Source organism: Alternaria viburni, assembly GCF_023758015.1.
Source record: "Alternaria viburni strain BMP 2772 chromosome Unknown scaffold_26, whole genome shotgun sequence".
NCBI lineage: Eukaryota > Fungi > Ascomycota > Dothideomycetes > Pleosporales > Pleosporaceae > Alternaria > Alternaria viburni.
In genome coordinates, this window is record NW_026055795.1 from 137,634 (window position 1) to 155,447 (window position 17,814).

General features: G+C 54.1%; 8 protein-coding genes across 8 annotated transcripts; 4 read left to right on the top strand and 4 right to left on the bottom strand.

The window, feature by feature from the left end:
• Positions 1 to 2,480: 2,480 nt before the first annotated feature.
• On the top strand, positions 2,481 to 5,165 carry J4E79_009650 (uncharacterized protein; the record flags this gene model as incomplete). The annotated part of the gene is made up of 3 exons (XM_049358493.1): positions 2,481 to 2,732; positions 3,326 to 3,536; positions 4,891 to 5,165. 3 exons carry the CDS (start codon positions 2,481 to 2,483, stop codon positions 5,163 to 5,165), a joined length of 738 nt encoding a protein of 245 aa, XP_049206963.1.
• Positions 5,166 to 5,807: 642 nt separating this feature from the next.
• Positions 5,808 to 6,600, bottom strand: J4E79_009651 (uncharacterized protein; the record flags this gene model as incomplete). Its single annotated transcript, XM_049358494.1, has 2 exons — positions 5,808 to 5,824; positions 5,853 to 6,600. 2 exons carry the CDS (start codon positions 6,598 to 6,600, stop codon positions 5,808 to 5,810), a joined length of 765 nt encoding a protein of 254 aa, XP_049206964.1.
• A 333-nt stretch (positions 6,601 to 6,933) lies between these two features.
• J4E79_009652 (uncharacterized protein) lies at positions 6,934 to 9,517 on the bottom strand (the record flags this gene model as incomplete). Its single annotated transcript, XM_049358495.1, is given in 3 exon segments — positions 6,934 to 9,290; positions 9,338 to 9,403; positions 9,418 to 9,517. 3 exon segments carry the CDS (start codon positions 9,515 to 9,517, stop codon positions 6,934 to 6,936), a joined length of 2,523 nt encoding a protein of 840 aa, XP_049206965.1.
• A 231-nt stretch (positions 9,518 to 9,748) lies between these two features.
• J4E79_009653 (uncharacterized protein) lies at positions 9,749 to 11,444 on the top strand (the record flags this gene model as incomplete). The annotated part of the gene is made up of 2 exons (XM_049358496.1): positions 9,749 to 9,900; positions 9,950 to 11,444. 2 exons carry the CDS (start codon positions 9,749 to 9,751, stop codon positions 11,442 to 11,444), a joined length of 1,647 nt encoding a protein of 548 aa, XP_049206966.1.
• A 1,287-nt stretch (positions 11,445 to 12,731) lies between these two features.
• Positions 12,732 to 13,664, bottom strand: J4E79_009654 (uncharacterized protein; the record flags this gene model as incomplete). The annotated part of the gene is made up of 1 exon (XM_049358497.1): positions 12,732 to 13,664. One exon carries the CDS (start codon positions 13,662 to 13,664, stop codon positions 12,732 to 12,734), a length of 933 nt encoding a protein of 310 aa, XP_049206967.1.
• Positions 13,665 to 13,848: 184 nt separating this feature from the next.
• J4E79_009655 (uncharacterized protein) lies at positions 13,849 to 14,814 on the bottom strand (the record flags this gene model as incomplete). Its single annotated transcript, XM_049358498.1, has 1 exon — positions 13,849 to 14,814. One exon carries the CDS (start codon positions 14,812 to 14,814, stop codon positions 13,849 to 13,851), a length of 966 nt encoding a protein of 321 aa, XP_049206968.1.
• Positions 14,815 to 15,274: 460 nt separating this feature from the next.
• Positions 15,275 to 16,069, top strand: J4E79_009656 (uncharacterized protein; the record flags this gene model as incomplete). The annotated part of the gene is made up of 1 exon (XM_049358499.1): positions 15,275 to 16,069. The coding sequence occupies one exon, from the start codon at positions 15,275 to 15,277 to the stop codon at positions 16,067 to 16,069; it is 795 nt and encodes a 264-aa protein (XP_049206969.1).
• A 1,119-nt stretch (positions 16,070 to 17,188) lies between these two features.
• On the top strand, positions 17,189 to 17,409 carry J4E79_009657 (uncharacterized protein; the record flags this gene model as incomplete). The annotated part of the gene is made up of 2 exons (XM_049358500.1): positions 17,189 to 17,359; positions 17,389 to 17,409. The coding sequence occupies 2 exons, from the start codon at positions 17,189 to 17,191 to the stop codon at positions 17,407 to 17,409; spliced, it is 192 nt and encodes a 63-aa protein (XP_049206970.1).
• Between the last annotated feature and the right edge of the window lie 405 nt (positions 17,410 to 17,814).

Consider the following 17,814-nt stretch of genomic DNA (forward strand, 5'->3'; position numbering starts at 1 on the left):
GATGATTCACGCTCTAAGTGGTCGATCGACTCGAGCTATTTGGGCTATGGGCCGGGGCTTTCGGAGCAGGGGGTGAAACAGGCCAACCACTCGGTCTGATGAATGACGGGCGTGCTTAGCCACTGACTTTTCAGGTCGAGAAGGTAGAGGAGTAGCGTAGGGGAGTGGTGGATACAGACTGGTAGGAGCAAAGGTAGGTAGGGTCTGAGGGAGTGAGCATGGATGTGTCAGTAGAGAGAGTTAGCGTGCGACTGTAATACTAATAGCAGGCATCCCTTGAAGCCCTGGGCTGGCGCCGCCTCATCGTCCGCCGCGGTAGGGATCCGGGGGCTTGGGATCAGGATGTACCCTTTGCGTTTCTGACTTGACACCCACTACCTCTGCGCTTAACGCTTTGGCGACTCGTGCTGGCGGCGCGCCACATTAACGACCCACAGACCACTTGCGTACCACAGCTGATCCGATCTAAGGAAGCATGTCTGCCGGAGATTTTAGCGAGACCAAAAAGAAAAGGACAGGCCAAATTGGCAGCGTTAGCTTGACACAAAAAGCACGACACCCGTTCTTGCGTGGTGAGTACTGCGATGACGTGTCCCCCACTTGGGGAGGTCACGGAGGTCACGATGTGGTGGTAGCTATCAGCAACCTACTCGCAGTCTTTGACGTGGGAGACGACTCCGGTGCATTTGCATTACTGCGGTTTGATATTGGCTTCGCCGGCGTGGTGTACTGGGCGTCATTTGCTGCCCTCCTTTCCGTCAGGCCTCAATGCGCCCAAGACGGGGCTGCGGCGTTTGCAGGTAGCAGGGCCGCGTTCACGATCGTCGAGGAAGCGGCTGGAGCGTGTTTTCAGTGCTTGAGGCAACGAATCAAGGATTATGATGAGCGGTGAACAGTCTCAGGGATTCGCTGATGGTTCGGAAGAGCACAAGCGCGATGACATGGAAGATCTGCAGCATGCTCGCCCTGCTCCGGCTATCTGACGCCAGAAGCGTCGCTACCGAAGCCTTGCGAACGGCTGACTTCATTAAGGCGGTGCAGGTGGTGATGTGTTCACGCCAACGTCGACAACGTTCAAGACGGGCTCCACCTGTGCAATTCCTGCGTTCATGTGTCCGGTCAAGAACCCCACTGTGGGCGGCGATCTAGCAGCGTCGCAGCATGCGCAGGAGGAGCGGTGAACTGCGGTGAACTGCCGGCGGCCGTGGGCGTGACGTCTAGCGCGCGCCATGGCATCAACACGAATGGCACGATTAGCACGATGGACACGATGTTGGCCCGCTGGTGTTTATGCGACGATGTTGTGCGCGCACGTGAGGGGCGGTGCTGCTGTGTTGTCTTCGTGTTCGCGAGCCACGTTGTGTTTTGCTACGAGGAGGCGCCGCCCTGCCATGTCATAGGCGTGGCAGATTGCATCACGGGACCAGGGCTGCGATGATGCGCATGAGGCGGTGAGGAGAGGCCGAACTGGATGGGTGTTTTGAATGAGGTTGGATATAGCAGGCCCTTGGGCCAGTGGGAGCCGACATGCAGGTGCATTAGCCATGAACCATCCCCGTGCGCTGGCCAGCGCTAGGGCAAAGGGCCTTTCCTCGGCGGCGCCCACGGCCTGCTGAGTGATTGAAGGATCAAAAGACTCCCCACAGACCAGACGAGCACACAATCTCACCGCGCCGACGGCATGCGAACTGCACTTCCGCAGCCCTGGTCGGTCTGGTTGAGTCTGCCTCTATCGCCTCTATCGCCTCAATCTGCCGCATCGGGGGGTGCTTTGTCTCTTGCAGCTGTCTTGCAGGTGCCACAGCCTCTGGGACACATGAATCTATAAGGCGCAGCACTCTATATTTACAGACGCGTGCATTGCATACATCGCATACAAGAGCGGTGAGGGACCCAGTTGGAGTTAGTTGGAGGTATTGGAGGCATTGGAGGAAATGACTTGTCTCGTTGACGCTGGCTGCTATGATGGGGTGCTGGCAGGCGCCCGCAGACAGCCGTCGAGTACCGACATCTGTATGCGATTAAGTGCAATCACCACGTCTTGGCTGACGAGCGCATGGTTTTGCATTAGTTGGATGAGGCAGCTCGACCCGGAGCAGGCCTTCCCTCGACGAAGATCATCAGAAATAACCGCCCACGCGCGAACGATGCCAGCGCACGGCGTGGGTAGATACTGTCCCACGCATCTCACATCGTTCGAGGCGTGGGGTGCGTGGGTGTTGCCGTTCGTCGCGGTTCGCCGTGTCCTGAGACATTCACTGTGGTTGACAACCACGGCCTTGGCATCGCTTAGGATACTCGATGCGGCCCTGCGCAACCCTCTCCAATGCTTTTGTTCGGCCCTACACCACTCGTAACCATCCCGCATACGGAGCGGGTCACCTGTCAACCGTACACCATCACCACCACCAACAGCGCAGAGTCCTTCTATATACATACATTACCCCTCTAGTGCACCTCGGCTCTGCCCCTCGCTCGCCATGTCACTCCAGAGCGCGGCAGACGTGCCGCTTCTCATTAGCTCTCCCAATTCGTCGTCTGAGCGCCGTATATCGCCGTCGTGGTCCATTGCGCAGCTCAAGGCCCGCCTGGAGCCCATCACCGGTGTGCCCGCCAGCAGTCAACAGCTGTCGCTGCGCGTGGGCTCTCAGGATGCCGTCGCCCTCACGGCCGCCGACGAGGAACAGACGCGTCTTGCTGCCTTCCCGCTGCAGCCGTATGCGGAGATAACCGTAAGTGCTTCTTCTGCTTTCTCATTGCACGCGCGCCGCAGCCCTGTCCTGGCTGTGTCGTCGCTGCCGTCCTCTCGCGAGCTGCCACATCTCTGCCCCCCCCCCGGCTCGCCTCTCTACTTCCTTGTATCTACTCTACACCCACGCCTAGCAGTTTCATGCGTCGCTCTGCTCGACTGCCCCATTCGTTGTCAGGTCCGACGTTGAGGCTGCGCGCTCCAGTCAGGTCATGCCTGCATATTCGCATGCCCCGCACTGCCCCTCTCTTCCCAATTGCTGCGCCTTGGCACGCGATCCGCGCGGAAGCCATCCTTCGTTTCATCTGAGTTACCAGATCGTCTGCAAGCGTTGGGCATGCCGGGACGCTGCTGGCACTCGGCATTCGATACCGACGACATTAACTTTCGCAATACCGGATAGCCTTTCGCTGCTGTCTTGCCATTTCTTTTTCGGCGCTTCGGCGCTACTCCAATGCCTTACATGGCCTCATGAATCACCCCTTGTACCGGCCACCTTGCTAGAGCAATCTCAACTGACATCCCCGAGCAAATGAATGCTCGCAAACATGCTCCCGAGCTGACAGCCACGTCTAGGTCGTCGACACTCGTCCGCCGGGTGCGAGGACGGACTTCACCGACCTGTCGTCCGTTGAGAAGTACGAAATGCCCGCTGCTGAGTACGAGCATCGGACCGACAGCGTGCTTGCATGGAAGAAGGCGCAAAAGCTGGGTCGTTTTGACCCCGATGCTCCCAGCATCGAGCAGCAAAAGATCCGCGCCTCAGAACGGGAGGTAGAGGAACGAGGTAAGCCGTATATCTCCCGCATGTTTCACCCACACCGTTGAGCCGTACGTTTGCGCGGCAGAGCGAACGCCGGAACCCGGACATCAACCATCGCATTGCAGCCTTGTAGTCATCCATGTCGTTCCAACGTGCAAACCGGAGATGCTTCAAACTCTTCCCAAACCGGACTGCTGCATACCTCCAAGGTTGCCGCCTCATCATAACAGGATTCACTATGTCTCAGCCTGTCATTACCCTCCGACAAGGACATCTGAGCGACAGGCAAGGCAATCTCGCATACCGAGTATCCTCTGATCAAACCGGTCATACACGACTACCCTTTCCGGCCCCCTGCATCCAACCCTTGGCCCAGACCTCCACAGCCGAGCGTATGGCGCTGGAGGCACATCCGTTAGGCAACATGCCATAGTAAACGCCATAGTAAACCGATTAACACTCGGAAATCGCTTCGATGTTGCCGTCCTCCAACGACTGTCGTCGCTCCGCTAGGTTACCCGTTTCTGGCAGGGACCGGGCAGCGGCAAAGGGTGCAAGTCGCCGAAACCCTAAACTCAATTCTCAAAATAAGCGATCGACGCCTTCCTTGCCACCCAGCCTCATTATTCTCCCCATCCTCCAGCTTCATTCGTCAACCAAGTCTCTCGGTAATACACTTCGACTACGACATGGTCCATTTCCTGAAATCTCCCTCTTCCTGCTCGCCCGAGCAAGATCGTCAGGGTGGTTTAGGGCACCAGATCCTCGGATGGCGCGGCCCGCATTTTTCCTTGCTTTCCAAAACACATCAGCACGTTACGCATCGTTTACTCCGCTGAATGCCATTATCCCCGAAGGATGTGTTGGAGATTTGTGTTGATGGATCCAACGCCGCACCACGCCTCGATATTCGCGCATCACTGCCTCGCTATAGCATTGCATTGGGCAGCGCCTGCATCTGTCTCGAACAATCAGGCCGCCTTCCCCGCTTGAGCCTCGCTGTCGCCACCACATCTCGAGTAAGATGTGATCGGTGTGCATGAGCGACCGATTAGGCGTGCAATGATCTTGGGTTTCCGCGCATACGCGATGCTAGTTGCCAAACTGCCCGCCCGGCCGTCGGGACGTTGTTGTCCACTTACCTGTTCCGTTCCGCCTGGGCATATGTTTGCTTCTTTACTCGCTTTCGCGTATACCTCCTGTCTACGCCCAAACCATGGACGGATACGAGGGTTCGATAGGTTGGGCTCCACTGAACAGCGAACGGAGCTGATCTCGTACGATCATCCTGGCTGCATTCATACTTACACTTTGGTCTCCTTTACCGCATGTATACTTGCGAAGCGAATCGATTCAACTAACGCAAAACCCTTATTAGGTCTTTCTGTAAACGGTCGTGTTCGCCTCCTACCCGAGTCAGATGCGCGTCGGGGAACCATCTCCTATATTGGCCTTGTCCCTGAGATACCGGGTATAGGTGTCTGGATCGGCGTCACCCTCGACGAACCGACAGGCAAGAACGATGGCAGCGTCAAGGGCAAGCGATACTTTGATTGCGGCAGCAATTACGGCGTCTTTGTGCGACCTGAACGCTGCGAGGCCGGCGATTTCCCCGCCCTCGACATGGGGGATGAGGATCTGGAGGAGCTGTGATCGGAACTCCGAATAGGGGGATGACAGGACAAGTATATCGGATAACCACGGTAATCGAGAGGGGGGATCAGGGTAAGCGGCCACGTGGCAGCCTGGGTGGTGGAATGGAATTGACTTCAACCTACACATGTAGGTTCAAGCTGATTCCGCCTCCGAATACCATGACCAGACCGGCCTTGTACCGTAATCGTCTACACCCGTCACAGAGACTGCTTGTTATCATCATCTCTCCCCCGAAAACACCAACTAGATAGTCAAAAGCTAGCAAAAATGAAATCTGTTATCACGACTACAACAAGCTCGTTGTTTGTTACTTTAATAAATATAGCTAAGGCTAGAGTACACAATTCGCTCAACCTTTTACAAACTAAGTCGCATCACAAAGGCTACAGTCTACACAGCAGTGTTTCAATCACAAGTTGAAGTACAAAAACGTATGTTGGAGTATACACTGCCTCGACTACACACCCCAATATACCTATTCCACCGCCGGCTCACGCGGCAACGCCAACCCCAAAAGCAGACACAACCTCTCTCTACACCACTCAGCCTTCCACCCCCCCTCAAAATCCGGCACGCGCATCTCGTCCTCCCACCCCCCCGCCTCCTGAACCCGCTCAAGCATCTCCTCCAAAGCAATCTTCAACACCCCCTCCAACCTTCCCAGCATCTCCGCTGTCAGCCTACCCGAGAGATCTGTGCCCGTATGAGCTCTGACAGCTTCAACAAGAGAAGCCACCATAGTAGTTGTTGTGGGGAGGTGCCTGCTGAAACTGGCATGGTCCCAATTGGGAAGCGGCTTGTCGTCCCGCTTCGCTTGCTCGACCGCTTGTGTGACTGCGGTGCGGTATGTAGATGATAGGTTCCAGATTTTATGAAAGATTGTTTGGAGGAGGGCTGTTGTCTCCAAGGGGGTGGTTTGGAGGGGAAGGAGGGAGTTGCGGTAGAGGTAGGATAGTGGGATGTCTTCAAGTCCATCTCCACCTTCCTCTCCTTCCCATTCTTCTTCCTCTTCAAATGGAAATTCATCGTCATCTTCCTCATCCTCATCCTCACCTTCCTCAACATCCCACACCCCTCCCCCCGCAAAATAATACTCCACATCCCCATCATCCTCATCTTCCTCCCCAAAAGTCTCAAACTCCCTATCCCCCTCATACTCCACCTCCCCTTCCCCGTCATCCAAAACAAAGAGTTCGCGTCTACACAACGGGCAGGTATTTGTCCCCTTGGCGCTCAACCACGCAACGATGCAGGGTTCGCAGAAGATGTGGTTGCAGCTTGTGGTGTTGGAGAAGGTGACTGCGGGGTGGCCGGTGGTGGTGTTGTAGTCTTCTTTGCAGATTGCGCAGTCGGTTTCGGTGTCGGAGGAGGGAGAGGGGGTGGTGGGTGTGATGTTGTGGGCGAGGAAGTGCAAGCGTGTGGGGAGGGACATTGTGATGGAGGTGAAGAGGGTTTCTCTTGGTGGGTGGGTGAGTTTTGGTGGGGTGGATCGTGATGGGGTAGGTGGAAGTCTTGAAGAGTTGGTTTGGACTAGAGGTGAAAGTCGTGAAGAGTTGGTTTGGACTAGGAAGATGATTTAGGGAGGAGATGTGTTTTATACTCACAATGCTTGAAATCACTGCATTTTGCGACTGCTCCCACCCGTGGATAATACTTCGTATAATACTATGGTGCTTGCAACACCTCTGGTTGCAATGGCCTCGTACCACGGATCTCGTAGCGCGGAGCCTTCTCATGTCCACTCACAACGCGTCTTACTAACGACCTACTCATCTCTGAAGATCCACTTCCCTCCTCTCCTATGTGCGTCCAACCAGCGCTCTTGCACAATCGCCTTCTCTTGTTCCTTTGCACGTTCCCTGTCTTCCTGCTGTTCCTGTGTCGTCGGAAAGTCCACTCGCCAGAACCCTGGCGGTGTTCTTCGTCGCTCGTAGGCCTCGCGATGCTTCCCGGACTCTTTCGCCATCTTCTTCGTCCGAGCTTGCAAAACAAGCTCTTGCCGCTCTTCGGATGACATCTGCGTGAGCTGCATGTTGCTGTAGGCATCGCCTAGATAGTCCTCGAGCAAAGCCTCCTCTTCCGACGGACTGAGAGGTCCTTGTGCCTCCGCAAAAGCTCGAAAAGTGGAGCCACAGCATTGCGGGTTAGTGCAGCCTGGAAGACACATGCGATCTCCTCGCTTGCGCACAGTCTCGGAGAATGCGTAGCTGAAGCCTTGGTTGTATTCAGGGTTTGGCTTGAAGTCCTTGACGCTCAACTCGCCCACCGGCTTGTCTCGGAGACGTCCTTGATCTTTCAACGGAGATGCACGACTTTTGCGAGCACTAGAACGGGTCTCGGGAGCTCTCATGGTCCATATAGGGCCGTCAGGCGTCGGGTCGTCGCGAGGGCTCGCGCGAGCCTTTGACTTTGAGCTGCGCGCACCCTTACTAATGGAACGTGTCTCGGTAGTACGTGAGGAGCTTGCGGGTGGGGTTGGGTTTTGCTCGGTTTTGATCTTTACCGATCCTGACTTTGGGGTCTTCGGTGATGCCTTTCCTGGCGTTTGAGGCGTCTTCAATGATTGTAATCTTTGGTTCATCTGCGCTCGAGCAAGGTGGGGCGGCAGCCTCGGCTTACGTTTATTCGCAGGTAGTGCTTCGCCTGACTCTGCGAGGAAAGTATGTTTGTCTTGTTGATACTCTTGGAATTGCCGTGAACGTTTCATAGGAGGCTCTTCAGACGCACTGCTCACCACGTTGGGATCGAGGGATCTCAACACAGCGTCTCCTGCTTGCGTGGGTTCATTCGGCTCACTAAAAGCTCGCGCTTCGATGCTCGCGAATGCTTGCGGCTCAAGCATCTGATCATACATGTCATGCAGATCAGTATCATCCAGGTTTTCGTTCTTAACGGCCTGCGTAAGTGGCGCGCTGTTACGCCGATGCTGACGAGGTGTTTCCACAGGATCCGTGTCATGAAATATACGTGTCCGGGATTGACGAGGAGTCTTGATCCCATGGGGCGCCGGATCGTCCAGATCCATCGTCTCGTTCCGAGTCATGTTGAAGGCAGGGAGCGGAGGACTACTGTGAGGTTCTTCTTTCACGCGATGGGGCTTTATTGGCGTGCCATCTGAGGAGTGATCTGCGTATATCTCGAATCTGGACTTTGACGGCTGGCCTCGTTTTCGTTTGAGCGACCTCTCGGAGACGAACTCCGGGAAATCGTCATCATCTTCAGCTTCCGTCGCTTGTTCGAATATGCTCCTCGGCTCGACCTGCTCATCTACTGTTGTTTGACTGGAGCTTGGAATCGCTGAACGATGGCCTTCGTCCTCTGAGATTATCCGCTGCACGTGCGAAGAGACACCTCCGTTGTGTTCTTGATGCTGCTGTAGTTGCATGTTCCCTGATAGAGTGCTGGCCTTTGGAGTGACAGTTGTGGTGGGGCTCCGGGCTTCCTCGCCGCTGACTGTAGTCGGAGACGCCAACCGACTCGTCAACCCTAGAACTGAACGCGGAAGCGGGGCTATAGGAGCAGGAGAGGAGCGGTCCGGATTAGCGATGGATCCGGGAGTTCGCACGGTGGCCAATGAAACTGGACTGGAAGGTAGATGAGGCCGTTCCTCGGGAAGAAGGTGAGCCGTCGCCATATGTGACTTGTCGGCCCCGTCTCTGGCCTCGCTCTTCGACTTTTGTTTCACTGCTTGCCGATCTGCGTACTCTTGCCATGCGCGCACGCTCTCTTTCATGTCCTTGTTCTTCTGCATGACGTTCGCATTCTTCTTCTGGAGATACTTCACTTGTTGAGACATGTCCCGATACTTCTTGGTCAAGTCGCCAAATCGGGCAGCAAGATCATGATACTCTTCTTCGGTAGCCTCGTTTGCAACTCCGTGATCTGGTAATGGTGCAGCGGCCTCTTGTAAAGCCGCGAGTCGTTGCTTCAACTGCTCATTCTCGGTAGCGAGGTGGCGATAATCCTCGGACGCACTTGGTGCATCAAGTTCAGAGACATGCTGATCGACTGGCCCCCTAGTTTCGAGCTGTTCTTTCAGGTGCTCGTTCTCCTTGGCAAGACGCGCTGATTTCAGAATCTCGTCATTCAGATGTTGGAACAGTATTTGTTGGTTCTCCTCCTCTGCAGCATGTCAGTATGTAACTCAATGAATCAGACAAAACGCGTACTTTGATCTAGCTCCTTTTGGTGTTTCTCTTCTCCTGATTCATTCTTAGCAAAGTTCGACGCGTTAACTAACCATACGTACTCGTCTTCCATTCCTTCTCGAGGTCAGGCTTGATGACCTCATCGTATACGCGCGTCCAGAGCCCTTTGTTCTGCTCTACCCAGGCTGAAAACTCCGCCATATTGGACCAGCCCGACAAGGCATGAAAACGACAGGTGTGACAAGAGATGACTTGATGTTCGCGTGTGACCTGAACTGGTTGCAGCATTAGGCGGCAACTACGAAAGATGCGCGCTAGTGGGGCGCGCAGTCACGCGTGCGCACAGACACTCTGCGATAGCGATAAGACATGGTGCCATTCCGACATCCCGAGGCGCATTCGCCGCCGACACGACAGCCATAGCCGGGTATTATGAAGCGCGCATACGATGGCGATGATGACGGCGAGCATCCAGCCAAAGCACAGCGGCTTTTACATCCCGACAAACTCTCTCGATTGAGCGAGGAGCTGCTTGTGCGGATACTGTCTTTCGTGCCCGTACCCTCGCTCTTAGTATGCCAAAGGTACGTAACGTCATCTTCGCTACATCGCGACATTCGCTGACTGTTACAGGGTGTCAAAGAAGTTCAGTCGCCTTTCGATCGATTCGGAATTATGGAAAGCCGCCTACTACCGCACATTCGTCCTTCCTCGAGCGTCGCGCATACCAGGCATCAGAGGCCCTGCCAACCCGAACCGGCTACACTACTCCTCGCGGCTATCGAAATGGCTAGAAGACGGCTACTTAGTCAAAGATGGAACACAGACGAACTGGAAGCAGCAATATCGGTTACGGCATAACTGGACCCAGGGACAATGCGCCGTCAGCGAGATTGTGGTCGCTGAAAGGCCTCCAGACCCACCGCTGCTCGTCATCATGTCTAACAGCATCATCTATGCTGCCGACTCCATGTCAGGCCTGCGGGCGTGGAACTCGAAGAATGAAAGGGAGCTACTGGCATCCACGGAACTATCTGGTGAAACAGATATGGCTCGGTTACCGATATCCATGGCCATAGATGCCTCGAATACGGATGATGGCACGGAGCGAGTTGTCATAGGCTTTGAGGACGGCTCGTTCTCCATTTACGCGCTTAGGACGAATCGTAAGAAGTTCACGAATGTCTTCACCCATCCGCCATCGACGAACGGAATGCTGTCGGCTCTCGCTTACTCATCGCCCTATCTCCTCACGATGACCGAAGACCACCTCCTCTCGTTATACGCTTTCGAAGAGGTACCTGGCACGTTCGGGCTGTTGGAGGCACCGAAGCTGCTATACTCCCTACGATCGAACACTGCATGGCCACCTGTCTCGTTATCGCTGCGCACAACAGCACACACCATGACCGCCGCGATCGCATACTCCCTGCCGACGTACTTATCTGGTTGGACTGTTGGTGTGCAGGAGCTCATACTGTCACACAAAGGCGATCTAATCGAGTCACGGTTGGCTACTGCGGCGGATGAACACTCATTTACGCTCTCTACGTACCGCGCGGCCTCTTCATCAGCACGCTCGTCGTCGCCTTTGCCAGATCGCGCCGATGAAGCCCTAGCGCCGAGCGGGCCGAGCAGATCGAAACCTACCTCCATGTCGTACTCCCACCCGTATCTTCTCGTGGCGCATCCCGACAACACACTATCGCTCTACCTCGTCCGATCGACATCACAAGCACTATCGATCAGCTCCGGCAACCGCCTCTGGGGTCACACGTCTTCGATATCCGGCGCCCATGTCGGCATGCGTGGCAAGGCTGTGTCCGTGAGCAGACGAGGGGACGAGTTACGGGTATGGGATCTAGAGGGCGGCATGAACTCCTCCGCGAACCGCAAGCGCTCACGAAACGGGCAGTTGAGCGTTCGCGTACAGCCATCCAAAGCCAGTGAAGAGTACACTCAGGACGACGACTCGGGGCAGCAGGTGGGCTTACGGTTTGCGCTTGACCAGGGCTTTGATGATTCTTCCGTTAGTCGTGGTTGGGTTGGCTTCGACGAACAGAACGTTATAGTGCTGAGAGAGAAGAGCGAGGGCAGTCAGGCGTTAGTTGTCTACGATTTTACATGACCTGTGGAAGACTCCGAGGCGTCCGCATCTGTTAACATATATACCCCCATAGAACACTGCCGATTTATACGGACGTCGAACTTTCAGTATCTACCGGAGCTCGAAACTGACGATACTTTCTCAATTGCTAATAGCTGTCATCAGTTCACTCCTACACTTCTAAGGGGTCATATGCTTTATCTGCCGTATCCACAAGACATCTCACAACACCCCGGGCTCTCGTGACTAAGAGATTGCCATGCGTGGTCACTCACGTCGTACATCATGTATAAGACGCAGACCTGCGCTTATTAGCCAAGCACAAGCCAACCCCCCATTCGCCAACTTGACAAAAGATCAGATATGGATATAAGCAACACAGCTTTCCCGACGCAGCAACCAACCGACAACGCCGAACTCAAGGCACCTCCTGCAACTCCAAGCGATGGTCTGCTGCCAGCTCCGCCCGATGGGCTCGCACACGATAATTACAACCCTCTCGCAAACAACTTCACAAACTCTTCCTCAGAGCGAACGTTCTACCGACGTGGCCTAGACGGACAATTGCATCGAAGCGGCGACCCGTCGAACAGTAACTATATGCTCGATGTAAGTGGTTGCGGCTTTGGACATCGGCCTGCCTCATGGGTGTTCACTGCGCGTGCAACCATGACTGTTGCTGTGGATGTTGACGCTGAAGATTTAAAGCGGGATACTCCTTTAATAATGGAGACAGGCCGCCGACATCTGCGGAGGCTGTTCGAAGCAAGAGCTTTGGAGGTGTTGCAGAAGTATATGGATGAGGAGAGGAATGGTTGAGGGGTTGGAAGGGCGTAAGGCGAGAGATCAGGATGTGATAGCTGTAGGTTTCTATCGATGTCTTGAGGGGTCGTCTATGTGGGATTTGCATTACAGTCGCATCAAAGGGTTGGGTGCTGCCCGGACGGTGGTTTCGCACACACGTGACGTCACCGCTTGCACTCCAATCAGTGCTGCCGACCACGCCTTTTCCGTTGCTGCCGACATCAGCTCGACACTCTCGGAACCACATTCAATGAACTGCCACGTGCGTAGCGACCTCGCACCTCACCTATTATCTCACTCACATCAGTTTGCCTCTCAAAATGTAGAAAAAATCTCTTCAACCGCATCTTCTCACGATCGCACAGTTCCAGCTAGTGAGGGGCATTGAAGAGGTAACACACGCACATCGATACGAGCTAGGAGATTAATATCAGTCAAAACACAAAACACAAAACCACCGGCGCGTCCCAAAGTCATGGCTCGGCCATGTACCATACCCTCACATCAATACCGACCAAGCGAATGCGGAACAGGAGTATCAGCTCCAGCCCTCGGCTGCTCAGGAGATTGGACTGGAATATCTGGAAGGACACCTATGCCTCCGCCATCCCACAACCCCCCCTGCATCATCTCGATGCCAAGAGCTTTCGCGCTGGTTCCATGATGGAAGGTGGTCTGCTCGGCGTCGGACATCGGGAGTGGTTGTTGAAGATAACCTCGCGCACGAGGATCAGTACGCCCCTCCTCCTTGCGCATCCGCTCCGCCCTCTCCCAACTACATCTCCCCAAGAACTGGTCATGATCCTCCAGTCTCCACATCTTCCTCTGTACCTCATCCGTAACCCTTGCCTTCAACGTCTCGTACTCGTCTTGCTCCAGCATCCAGCGTATTTCCTCAGCGAGGGGATGCGACTTATCCTGCACTTCTGTTAATATGAACCAGACTATTACATCCCCGAAAACGGTGTCGCGAAGACTACCGTGATACCCATCCCAGATCAGCTCAACATGCTCGTCCGTCATATACCAAGCTTCGTTGCCTATCCACTCGTCGATCATCACATCTTTGATCCTGTCGGCATCAGCGTGCAAACCAAATACACGGCATGCGCGGATGGTCTCGATACCAGCGGCCAGACTGGGTGGTACGCGCAGCTCACCTGTGGGCCGTACGCTAGCTGCTTTGCACGCGCGACGCATGTACCGCATTACTCTTGCGACTCCAGCTTTCTCGGCTTCTTCCACAGGTATCTTTAACAAGTCTGGGCGTCCGTCCCGGTCTGGTATGAAGCGATCGAGGACGGAGGCGCCACAGAAATGCCATAGCATGCGAAGCGGAACGTTGCGAACGTATATTTTCTTGGTGTCGGCATTCACGACGTCGACTGTGAAGCCGGACTTCAATGCGATGAGTGTTCTGTTGTCTGTATGCTGCATCGTGTCAAAGAGTCTTCCGGTGTGACCTTCGAGAGGTGCCAGCCTCTTCCAGTTTTTTTTTGAGTTTTCGTCGGATTACTGGAGATGGTTTCTCAGTTTCTGGAAGAGTGGTCTCGCCCATGTTCGCGGCGCTCATCTCTGTGGATACTGGCTTGATCTCGTCGTAATCTGGGCTGCCATGCAGTCATGCCGCATGAGCGCTCTCCGAAGCATCAGATCGATCTGTTGGCGGCTGGGATGTCGTATCGGCGTCGTCACGTCCCGCTGTGTTGTCGAGCGTGGGTTCTGTGCTGGGAGGACCGTTATTAGCCACGTGCAGGTCTAATGCCATGTTACAAACGGTTGCGACTTCTCGTAACATCTGTTCGAGCGCTCTATTGAGCGCCGGAACAGGATCCCATTCTTCGGTATGATCTTTCTGGGCTATTTCAGTGGGCGATAAAGCGATCGGGGGATTAGCTTCGATTGTTCGTTGATGGTGTCTTGGGTCAGGCACATCACCTCCAGGTGAAAGATCGACCGCCTCTTTGTCTCCGTCGCACAGTTCCTCGCCACTGCCACCGCGCAATTCCACCTCGGACTCCTTCTCGGTACCCTGTTCTTCTTCTGACTTGGGAGTGGTTCCATGCTCGTTGCACTGAGTTCCCACCGGATGCGCAGGCTCGCTCCCCAAGTGCTGGCTCATGTGCACGTGACTATCGAACTGCGTAGCATCGTCACACTCGACATCCTTGACCATACCCGGAGCAGCGTAGCTTGCACCTCCGGTATTACTTTCAATAGTCCTGTCCGAAGCCCCAAAGTAGTCGGTCGCGTCAACTTCAACGGCCGCAACAGAACAAAGTGGCAAGAAACCATGCGGTTCGTATGGCGCAGGGTTAGGAGAAAGGGTAGGATTATGCTTCTGCTTTGGCACCGAGAAATAATCCTTGACTGCTGTAGGTTTTCCATTACTCCGGTTCTCATGCATGTCCTCGGGTGTGGAGGTGTGCATGGCTATGAACCCATGCGAAGTCTTCGGTGTGCAAGCTTGCCATTCCGAGGGAGTAGAGGTAGTCTCGCGTTGGAAAACGGGGCGAGGGATCTGTAATCGAGGGTTATTAAGGGGTGCTTTCTTGGGAGGACCTGGAGTTTTTGACGAGTCTGACATGATTGCGTGGTAGGATGTAATTGTAGTGGTGGAGAAATTTGGCGGGAAGGGGTTCTGAGTCTTATTTATCGACAACTACTCAGGCATGAATGAGCGGGCAAATAAAGCATGTATGTCACCTTTTGCCAGCAATTCAGTAGTTGTGTGTATGTTGACTCGGGAATAGGTGTTGTGACGCATCTGCCACGACATGCGGATAGCGGATTTGGGTGTATACACTCGCGGTGTGTCTCTAGCTATGAGACATTCACCACTCATCGCTCACATGCCATCTCCATCTTGGGTCGCCACTTTATTTATGCGCGCCCTTCACTCCTAAAAGGTCGAGCTTGACTTCCATCGAGTCTCATTCACTACACTTGCAACTGCACAGCACAGTCCTACAACGCCAAAGCGCGGCTTCCATTAGCTTTTTCCAGACGCATGAGCCGCGTTTCATTGGCATTCAGCCATCTCAACCATGTGTGAAGCAGACCAGTCACCGCCAAAAGAGCAGCGAGTCATAGAACCCGAAGCACAGTCAAGAATGGGCGCGCTTTCTCCACAATCACCATTCATGGATCGCACAAAACACTTGGTTGACCTGATGACGGACAGAGAATTTATCACGCCGTATTCTGATGCCGTCGAGGCTAAAGACAACGACCGCACATCATTGAACGACATGGAAAAGTTTGAGACTAGTGGAGCTGCAGGTGCAGATATCGATGAAGGTGTATGGCACGAACGCGCACCCTGGGCTGCACCAACGCTACCCAGCCCGAATGCCCTCGCAGGCCTTGCCGGCCCACCTGACTTTCATCTGGAATCAACACCATCTCGGGAAGCAGCGAACAGCCCTTCCTCGCGAACGCATGCGGAATCAGTCCCGGTACCTCCGCGCCGTCTCGCTTCCCTCTTGAACAAGGCTATCAACTACTTCGGCACCTGCATTGGTAACTACTTCACATCCGCGCCCGGCGTGATCGAGTACTCCGGTGCGGATATCTTGCGAAACACTCAAATTGGTATTGAGGCGGAAGAAATCGTATTCCAGGATAAAGTTGCAGTGATCAAGATCCTAGCTATCGTCACCGATAGCTCTGGCGCAGGCAGAGAGAAAGATGAGAAATACGAGGCAGTAGAAAGGCGTGTGGAGTTACGAGCAAAGCCTAAGCGAGTGAAAGAGATTTTGCGAGGGGAGAGATATTACATTGCGGAAGATTTCTATAGGAAGGAAATTCGGCTCGCGTTTAAAGCTTTAGGAAAGTTGTGAGTGGCTCGGTGCGTATGGGTGGGTCGCGTGGTAACCATGGAATGAGAGCCAGGAATTTCATAATTATGGTCTTCTCTCGCTGTTGCACACTCAGACACCAAAATTCTTCCTATAACTACAAAGACTTCACCAAATTTAAACCGAACACGTTCAGCACCTCCAAAAGCATACAAAGACCGCGCACAGCACCGCATACACTACTACAAACCCTACGTAGTAGCTAGGTGTATTCGAACACCTCACCACACACGCCGCGCAAACTCTATGTACTCATCAAACTCCAAGATGCAGTCAGAAATCAGCTCCTCAACAACCTCCGATAGCCAGCAAACCACCTCAACCCAACCCCTCGAACAAGAAGCAAACAGCTTCCGCATGCTCGTCGCATACAAAACAATGGCCACGAGACCCCGAATCGAAAAATGGCTATCACATGTTCCCGAACAGACATGCCTCCCTCTAGGCGAATTCCCACACCGAAGACCTAATTCAAATTTCAATAAAATTCGGTCAATCCAGCAATTTGGGCCTGTTAATGGGAGGTACCTCCTTGAGTTTGAGGAGGAAGGGGGGTATTATGTTGAGACGGAATCGGTTGGGATGCCGAGGATGCAGTCGCATCCAGACAGGTCGGCGGTTAGTGAGGTATGGGAGGAGAGTCGGGGGGATGCGGGTGACGGTGGTTGGTAGCGCGCTTGAGGTGTGAGGGCGACGTTCTGGGGTAGAGCATTATGGTAAAACGTTAACCTAATAAAAAACTAAATACCTTAGAGCCTACGTTAACTTTAGGTCACCTACTTTGTAGGTTTCTGTCTTTATGTAGTCTGCAGACCTGTTTAGTTTTTTTCGTGTATGAGGTGGTATTAGTCGCTTAGGTTTGCGGATGCACTTAGACCATGTCCTCATTTCTTTCTCTCGTTCGTCTTCCGTTCGTCGCAGCGCGCGGTTTGCCAGGGTGCCGTTTGACGCCGTCAGAGGACCAACGGAAGCGCATCGTCGATATTTCTACTTCAATATACGCAATCGGAAGATGCTAATGAGCCACGGCTCTTTCTTCGACACTCTGGTTGAGTTCTCAAATTCTACGCATATACCGCTCACGTCATGCTCCAAAGCGACATGACTACTCACGGCTACGTCGCACACTATTATATCGACGAACTCGACAATTTCAATCTCGAAGAGCAGTATCGCCTGCTGGACGACTTGCCAGATGGTCGCTTCGTCGCGCCGCAAGTTAAGCGACGCATGTTCTACAAAGGCGAAACCGCATCGCAAGCTCTGGAGCACGTGCGCCGGTTCATACCTTTGCCGTTCAGCCCCAATTCGTTGTCGCCTAGTTTGTACGATGCGCCAAGCTTGATCGATGAGGAGCGGTGGCACGAGGCTCGAGCGAAGTTGAGGAGAGAGGGTGCGTCATACAAATCCCGAAGGAAAAAAGCTGAGAACCTGACGAGAATCTAGGGGCTATTCTACCTTGTGACTACATGTTCGGCGATGAAAGCAGGATGGTGGAGTCGTTTGGTAGCAACGAGACGATCCGGCCAGCTGGTGTCGTCGCACGGCGTTGGGATCCGGCTGAGTCGATAGCGGAGGATCCGCCTCTATTGATAGCGGACCAGAGTCGGATTACTGATCAGAGCGATGGTGTTATAGTGTGGCAGTTGCTCATTGACTTTGGGAGGGCTGTGCGGAAGATCTTGGCTAAGTTGTTGACGTCCCAATGCGCGTGTTGAAAGGATGTT